This window comes from Limulus polyphemus, unplaced genomic scaffold (assembly GCF_000517525.1).
Source record: "Limulus polyphemus unplaced genomic scaffold, Limulus_polyphemus-2.1.2 Scaffold1320, whole genome shotgun sequence".
NCBI lineage: Eukaryota > Metazoa > Arthropoda > Merostomata > Xiphosura > Limulidae > Limulus > Limulus polyphemus.
Genome location: NW_013666930.1, coordinates 248,455 through 257,617, shown reverse-complemented (window position 1 = coordinate 257,617; position 9,163 = coordinate 248,455). Strand labels below are relative to the sequence as shown.

Genomic DNA, 9,163 nt, shown 5'->3' with positions numbered 1-9,163 from the left:
TGTACGGTAAAGTTTAGCTTTAACTAAAACTAAAGCAAAAAACGTACACAAGTGACAGTGTTATCTCTATCGAATGCTGGCCGTACTTAATTAAAGGCTTAACTAATGTTAGGCCTAAGACAAATGGGTTTACAAATTTCGATGTTGGCAATTATAATTCTTTTTGTAATATTTTAGAAATACTGTATTTAAAAAGTACTGTTACAATAAAGATATTAATTTGACCGCAGATGTTAGTTAGTCACATGCAGTAAGTGGGACTCAACAGCAGTGAACAATAAATTTAAAGATAAAAACGTGTAAATAGAGAAATACATTCATCAATCTTAAAAACGTTTATTTTTCGCTAACACAAAATATTTACATTTTACTTACCTCAAACTTCATTACCTAATTTGTTGTGTATTTTAGATATCAGCTTCAATTACGTTCTTATCGGTGTAATGAAAATATCTGGACCACTTATGAGTTTGAGTACTTATTCATACATTGTTGGATGATTTAACAAAGCTCGTTTACTTAAAGCTTTGTAGATAAAGCATCAACACTTGACTATCAAACATTAATATTTAAATACGTTATAGTAATTAATCTTAATAATCAAAAGATTTAAACTAAAGAGAAAATAACTACTATATTTATACTAAACGTTTACCTGATGCCCCATCTTTTTCTTGAAATAAATATATTTTTCTGTTATATGTGCGCGCGCGCGCAAGAGGGAGTGGCCCCATCATTAATTTCTTTAAGTAAATATAACTTCTACTTTTCGGGGTGGCAGTTATATTTACGTTATTTAATAGTGTGTAAATCAATCTCTAAACCACAGTACACAAAATAAATACAGATTACTCCAGGATAAGGAGAAGATATACTATTTATTGAGCAAACCCAATTTTAATGAAACAAAGGCTTTTGCCTTTTTTTTAATATTTCCATTGAAGGGATTAAGGTACTATATTATATTTATATATATATATACATATTTAATGGGATCATTTTATGAATAAAGCATCAGTTTTACCCACTAATTCAGCATCCATACAAGTACATACACTCATGCAACTTATTGCCCATACCCATGCTAGCTAACATTTTTTTTTACAATACTTTCATATACCTGCAATAACTACAATATAATTAGATAAACAGCTGAAAGTGGCCAATATCAACAAAATGTTTACAAAATTATTAATTTGTACCCCCTTTTCTGCTATATAGAAATAACTTACAGAATCTTTGCATTATTTTGCATGACAAGAGTGACAAATATTAACCTTGCAGTGATTACGTACTACAAATATCATTAAGTATTTCAGTTTACTAAAACTAAAACCACTGTACAATAAATGGTACTTGCTCAAAAGCTCAACAAACTAACATTGCAATAGAAACTAGTAGTTTCAATAAACAGCAGGAAATAATTGCACATTTATGAACACTGTGACTGAGAAAAAAAAGGACCTATTAAAGTTTCTGTGACAAAGTATATACCTTATTTTTTGTACAGTTTTCAAGCAAGCTGGTTCCTATTTCTATATTCCAGCCAAGTTTCTACACACACTTCCTGATCTGTAGTTTGTACTTGTAAGATTAAATTATCTTCAACTTTACCATAAAATAAGTACCAAGAGAAACTTCTAATTATGCATCAGACTTTAGAAAACTTTATAATGCCATTTCTGTGAGTAATGTGCTTCCAAGTATGTACTACAGAAATCAGTGTTAACGATAACTTGAAAAGCACATATAAAAAAAATTCTTAAAGGTGTTCTACTAGGATAACATCACAGGACACAAAAGACTATTTTTGTTTGAAAACACAGAATCAGACCAAGAACCTTTCACAACTTGATCATACAATATACATCAAACATATAATTATCTTCCAGTATTTCATTCAAGGTATTATGCTGCTGTTCTTTGTTTACACGTATCTAACTACCAATACAACACTTGTACAGATCATCACTTCCACATCATTTTCCCATAGAACAAGGTCAATGCTACTTCACTAAAAAAAATTAGTAAAACAAACCTTAATTTACATTTTTATAGTTATTGATTTTAAAAAAGCGGCCCCTCTGATAAGTTTGCTAGTATTACAGATGTGTAATTCCCAACTTCTGATAAATACATACTCCTCTGTACAAATATTTCTTCTACCTCTTGATATTCGAAATTGTGACTATTGGAATTGAGAGGAACATATTTTGAAACAAGGAAAAAAAGTTTTAATTGGGGAGAAGGCAAAGCATTATTTGTCCCATGGCCCACTTTACACCAATGTTAGTAGCTGTAAACAAACAAATTAAGTTGACCAAAAATAATTTTGTTGTTTACGTTTAATGACTATTTACTAGCTTTACATAAAACTATTCTTATACTTTAAAACATTCTTTCATGAACTTATGTCCAATGAAATAAAATACAAATTTCATAACAAATAACAAAAAGAAGTCTTGCTTACAAAAGAAAAACTATCTCAAGTATCTAACACACATTTCATATATCTAAACATTTCAGCTATTTTGACATATATAATAAAACTTAAAATTTTTTCCATGAAAGAACATAAAAAATATTTTGTTGTCCAATACTCTGAGGTTTCATATGACTTTCCTCCAAACCAGGGAGGCTACAAAAAAAAAAGTAATTAATTTCACGATCTAGTATATCCAGTGCTGTTTCCAGCTTAAACTTTCATTACAACTTTGAACATTTATATATGAAAATATTTTACATATAATGTTAAATCAACTAGATGTGACAATAAGAACTGTTATTAGATTAAAATTTGAGGAACTAACAAATAATTATACAATAATACCAAAAAGCTACATCCATCAACAGCAGCAATCCAATATTAATCCCACACTGATATAAAGTCATCATATTAAAACTATTACATAAATCAAAACACGTTTTCTAACGAATAAACACACAACAGCAAGCAAATGCTATTTTGGTGTTTAAACTGACCCTCAAATTAAGATTCTAATGAAACAAAAGGCACCATTTTTAATTCTTCTAAAATCTCTTGCACATCAATGGTTTAATAATATTTTAATGATAAGGAGTATTCATTGCATTGAAAGCTTGATTGGATGAAATGAATGATGAATTTGTTGTTGTCAGTGGTATGGCATCCATATACTGGTTATAATTCATAGGAGAGGAAGCAACATCAGGATGGTGTGGTAAAACACCAGTGCCTTGATGGAAGATACGTCGATATAACAGAGGTGATGAGAGGGGTGTTGTCATTGGAGACATGGCACAACTAGGAGGGGTGCTTCCATAACCAGCCACACTACCTTCACCCATTCTTTCTTTCTGTTTTTGTTTCATCTGATTCAGAGTCATCTTTGATTCAGTGCTGGTAGGAATATTACTTAGACTGCTTGGGCCAGCACATGCCACTAAATCTAAGAGAGACTTTGCAAAATTTCCAGATAAGGGTTTAGCTGGTGGGAAACTCAAGTTTTCTTCTGGAAGTTCTGTTGAGTAAGAGCGCTGTAGATATTCTGAATCATCAGTAAAGCATGTCCTTGAGTGTGAGGGTGCACTGCCAGAGCCAAACCAACCAAAGTTTGGCCTGGTGTTCACAATAGGTACTGGAGCACTACCACCATAAGAAGGCTGAAAAGGTTCGATGTACGAGTTCCCCAGGGAATGAAATGACCCTGGTGGTGGACTTAACTGTAGGTCTGTAGGTCGAGATGCAGAAAATCTGTGCATACTTTGGAAGTGTGCTTTGTGCTGCAACTCTTCAGGACTTGATCTCATGTCATAATTTATTCCGTTACCAGGCTGATATCTCACACCAGTTAGAGAAGCTAGTGTGGAACTACCATTATGTCTGTGACCATCTGCACTTGAAGGCCTACTTCTTATACGTCTGAAGGCAGCTAACTCAAGCTGGTGCTTTTTCTTCAATTCTTCCCTTTCTTTCTTTTGTCTAAATCAAATACAATCTCAATGAAAAAATGTTAAGCTATTTAACAGGAAATACTATACACCAGAATAAAGCATTTATATGTAATTCAAAAATCTATCTATTCAGAAAGAAAACCAAAGGTGAAATAGAGCTTAATTTACAAAATATATTTCTCTAATTAATGACATATCAAAAGTGTGCATTTAAAACAAAAAAGTAATAATTAAAGCAGAGAAAGAGGAAAGCCATTTCATTGATCAGAACACACTAAATTTCACTAGTTGTTTTCAACTGTTTATTCATCAAACTCAACTGAAATATCTTTAAGAGAAATAGATAACAAATGAAGCCAGACCAAGAAACTTAAGTCAAACTGGATACTTAGTTTTAATACTATGTAAAAAAAAATATCACCTATATAAAAAATTTCAAAGTAGGTTTTGATTTCACATCGATACCAATGAACGTTAAATACATATCAATGAATTTCATAGTGTCACTAAATACAGTTAACAGTTTAAAAGGTGAATTGTTCTAAACCTTTCTTCCTAAAGTTTCATACATGTGACAACACTACGTCTAACAGTCTACTCATAGTTTTTCTGCAAAATCTGTACAATAGCAAATTATGTTAACTTACTCAGACATGTTAAAAACGTGCTATTTGTTGTAACCTTGTTTAGAGTAACCATACCTTTCTAACAAGTGTAAATACTCGTCACTGGAGTCATCATCCTCAAAATCAGAATCTTGTCGGTCATCATTTGCTAGAGCACTCTAAGGCAGAAAACAAATTGAGAGAATGTGCCCAAAGATACTGTAAGATACATTTAAGTTTATAGTTGACTTCTTTTAACAATAACAAGAATATATATATATACTGTAAATTCATGTATATTGTGTAAATATATTAAAGCCTAAATAATGAGGAAACATAGGATTGTTCCTAATATTATGCCATAAAAAAAATTTCAGAGCATCAGTTTTATACACAAATAAAGAGTTAAAGATACTGAAATGTACAGAATTTACTGATGTAATGAATATTTTAAAAAGGATCTTCTTCACTGAGTTACAATCAAATCAAAAATAAAACATACTAACATTTTTCAAAATTATATCGAACACTATAATATTTGGATAGTCTCCTGTAAGGTCAAATAACAGTTGATACCAGTAGTTCATAAATCTTTATGTTCAAAGCTGACCGACATATTTTATTTGAAAATGGTGCATATTTAATAATGCTAACGTGTTCTTTTTTCAGCCAAGAAATATGCATGAAAATTGGCTAATACTGGTTCTTTCTATACAAACTGCACTTTGATATTTCACACAAAATAGTTCAATAACAAGATATTCTAATAAAGTTATAAGCTGTCACTGATAAGAATCTACCGACTAGTATTAGATTTCATCTTTTTATTAAGGCCAATGATAACGTTAGAACATATACAAATTTATATAGCAGCAGAGAAGCAGTAGCATAAGCTAACACTGAAGGAGAAAGACAGTATTTAGTGCTAAACAGCAGCAACAGGAATAATTAAATCATAGCAAGTAGGTACACAGCAAACAGAAATACAGAAACACTGATTTAACATACCAGAGACAGAAAATATCAATGATCTCAGAACGAAATCAAGTTTTCGCTAGATTTTATATTTAAGTTTAAATATAGAAACCAAATTTCAAAAGATTAACTTGGATGATAAATTATACTATATAATATAGGGTGATCATAAAGGAAACCTCACATTCAAGGTGATTACAACTTAAAAACTGCTTGTTTCAGAAGAACAAAATTTCACCAAAGGCACCTTATGAATCACAAGTTTTATTCAGAAAAGTTTGAACATGTACAGTATATTTCAAAACCATATTATGCTACACATCTAAGCTGCTTTGTTTCTCATCTCTCTCTCTCTCTCTCTAAAATATACGAGACTGTCAACATAACTATCATGTTTGTCAGCATGTCACAAAGGCTGGAATATGGCAAGGGTATTTTTACAAACTGTTGAAGAAGTTCAGTATGTTTCCCAACATTCTCAACATTAGATTAAGTTACTGCAATCATGAACTGCTCCAGACAGAGTTCACTGATATTGCAGTATCCTGCACAATGACATGTATTTTATTCAAATTACTGATCTAATAATATTGAAAGAACAAGAAATTAAATTAAATCAATGAAAAAAAAAAAAGTAATTTAGGTTATGTAGTATAATATGGGTTTTGAAATCTCAATACCATTTCAGAGTTTCCTAAATAAAATTTACAAATCTCAATGAAACTTTGGTGAAATTTTGTTACCCTAGAATAACACTTTTTTCATTTTAAATATGGGGTTTTTTTCTTTATAATTCCGCGTCCACAACGTAAATTCAGCTCACGATTACTACTAAGTTTTTAAGAAGCTCAGAAAAACACAGAAAGAGAGAAAACATTTTCATACAAGATGCTTATACTTGTAAAAACAAACTTTGTGAAGCATCAAAGAGCACAGGCCAAGACAAGAATGTTACAAGTTTCCCGCCAGGGTTAGTTTCACATATTAGTTGGCTTACCAAAAACTTTCCCAATGAAACACTGCGCCCAAGTTCAAGCATGTTTTTCTTGCGTGCTGGGGTAGACACATCATTCATACTCGGACTCTTGGACAACTTGGACAAATCTGATACACTACTGACCCTAGGAATGTTTTCAAGTTTTTTGTTAAGGCTAAAAGGGTGGTGGGTAACAGTAGATCTGATAACCCCAGAAGTTTTAATATAGTTTATTTCTCTATTATTTTCCAAAAAATTAAGAGATGTCTCACTTTTTGTTTTATGCAAGTTAGTTATGTTTTGGATCCTTCTTTGTCTTGGAGTATTGACAGCAACATTTCTGTAGAAGACATTGTTAGTTTGGGTTTCAGCATCTTTTAATTGTAATGCATGTGACTTTAAATTAGTATGGAAAGGATTTAGTACAACATGGTTATCATGTGCATGGGGAATAGGGGAGAAAGTCATGTGAGTTGGCAAATCATTTGTTTTTGGTGGTACAGGAGACTCAAAACCTTCACTTTGTAGGATTGGGGGTAAGTTATATAGGTGAGGATGACCACTTCTGGTGCTTCCCATTATTTTGGCCAGGGCCATTTCTAAAGTTCTGGGAACATTATCTCCAGTATGGTGTTTCTTGAAGTTGTACACAGTTTCTATGGAAGGGAAAGTTGCATAACCACCCAATGTTCCTGTGATACTATTATCTGAGCTTGGGGAATCACATGCTAAATGCTCAATACTTGATAAAACAGACCTATATGGACTGGCAGAAAAAGTGTCTGGAGAACCTATTAAACCTGTGTGCTGTTTGAATTTACTGTTTTCTGATATTATGTCTGTAACTTTAGGGATAACTGAAACTGGAAAACAGTCTCTGGAAACAGCTGAGTCACTCTGAGAACGATGTTCACGAATGAATGGGAAGTGAATTAAAGGAAATTTTGTGTCTGGGAAGGTTCCAGCTCCTCTGCAGTCAGGGTCCTGATGATTATGTTAATAAAATAAAAACAAAAATCATAACCAAAAACAAAACAAATTATAACATAAAAAAACAAAAACAAACATGATTAGTTTAATGACAACTAAAAGCAACTAAACTTTAAATCAAGCAGATCATTCAGTGCTGTTAACTTGAAAAATACAAAAAAAATAATATTTAGATACATATAACACCTTGTAGATTATTACAATGCTTATTCTGCTATTGTGTTCAGTAGTATCAAATTCAGCTTTTAATAATGAACTTTAAATTAATTAACCCAGTCCATTATTTCAAACAGTTAGAAATGGCACCGAAAGGTTAATCACAATGCAAGGTAACTAATAATTAGAACTAAGCAGTTTTGGAAACTTAATAGCAAATAAATACCCATAACTGGTGTGATACTTATAATGCATGTCCAGTTTGAGTATGTCAAAGTTTTCAATACTACATCAGCATATCTATCCCTCATGCAGTATGGTTATAAAAATACATGACCAAGCTATGTATTATTGTTGAAACTTAGAAATGCTTATGAAAAAAAAGAGAGGAACTTTTGACAATTTGTATACCAAATTATAGTCAGGATGTAAAATTATGTTGGAGGGAAAACTTTAGTCTTCCATTGTTAAAATAAAAACATACATTAACTCTTTTGTATGTCATAACCTTTAACACAGTTACATTCAAAATTTTATAAATCAACTTTTAATATTATATAAGTATTAAGTTCTGAATTTGATAAGTAAATGTTTAAAAAAAACCTTCAACCTCCCTTAGTAGGAGATTTGTTACATTTGCTCTCTGGGTCTTCCCTCTTCTCTAATTCATTTACCACACCTTCAATAAGTATAAAATTTAACATAAATTACTTATTATAATATAGATATTACTGAGGCAAAGCATAATTTTGATAGCCGTCAATCTTATATGCTATAAACTAGAAAATTATATTGCCAATATTTCTCTCTGATGTTTTATACTATATTATTTATAACTAAAGGAAATCCAAAGTTTTAATCTATCAATTGACATATTATATTAGTTGTTTTCTGTACAGGACATTGTCTATTTCATTGTTCAGTTTCAAATTTTTTCCCCTGGGAATCATATTGACAAGCTTAGCTGAATTTTTAATTTTTTCTCATACTTATAAAGTAAGAAATATTATGTTGGTATAGGACATTGTCTGCTTCTTGTATGTTATTATTCTGTGTTTTTATGTGCGTTACTTAATTAAATAAAAAATCTATTGCAGTAGTACCATTAATATAAAAAAGTAAGCTTAAGTTTCATAGAAAGCCAACAGCAAAAAGAAAGAAGACCCAGGTAAATACTATATTTATAGTTTTTCCTGTGTATTCTTTAGTTATTATTATAAAAGTAACTAAAATGTAAAAATTAGAAACTTAGTAGGTTAGATAATGTTAACTTGTGTGAGATAATGAAAACAATTCTTCATAAGGTATGCTTGTGAGCAGCTTGTGTATTATGTAATTTGATATGGTAACATAAGTTGCATTTTCGCCAAGTGATTTATAATTTATGTGGCAGGATCATTAGTTAGACATGGTTCAAAGGCTTATAAAACAATAAAACTAAGTGTATTTAAGTGTTTTACACTCACAAAAAAGAAACTGAGACTGGGCAACTGGTACATAATTGAATAGGGTTGTTTAAACATTTGTT

At 31.1% G+C, this 9,163-nt stretch overlaps 1 protein-coding gene across 4 annotated transcripts in view; it reads right to left on the bottom strand.

Moving 5' to 3' along the window:
• Nucleotides 1-859: 859 nt before the first annotated feature.
• Nucleotides 860-9,163, bottom strand: part of LOC106463081 (serine/threonine-protein kinase WNK1-like) — a 110,824-nt gene continuing 102,520 nt past the window's right edge. For 3 of the 4 annotated variants that reach the window (XM_022390491.1, XM_022390494.1, XM_022390492.1), the window contains exons 19-21: nucleotides 6,511-7,473; nucleotides 4,635-4,717; nucleotides 860-3,961 (exon numbers count right to left, since the gene is read on the bottom strand). In XM_022390491.1, the coding sequence (XP_022246199.1) occupies nucleotides 3,067-3,961; nucleotides 4,635-4,717; nucleotides 6,511-7,473 (1,941 nt within the window). In that variant the 3' untranslated portion in view covers nucleotides 860-3,066. The remainder of the gene's footprint in view (nucleotides 3,962-4,634; nucleotides 4,718-6,510; nucleotides 7,474-9,163) is intronic. The other variant, XM_022390493.1, reaches the window with a different exon arrangement.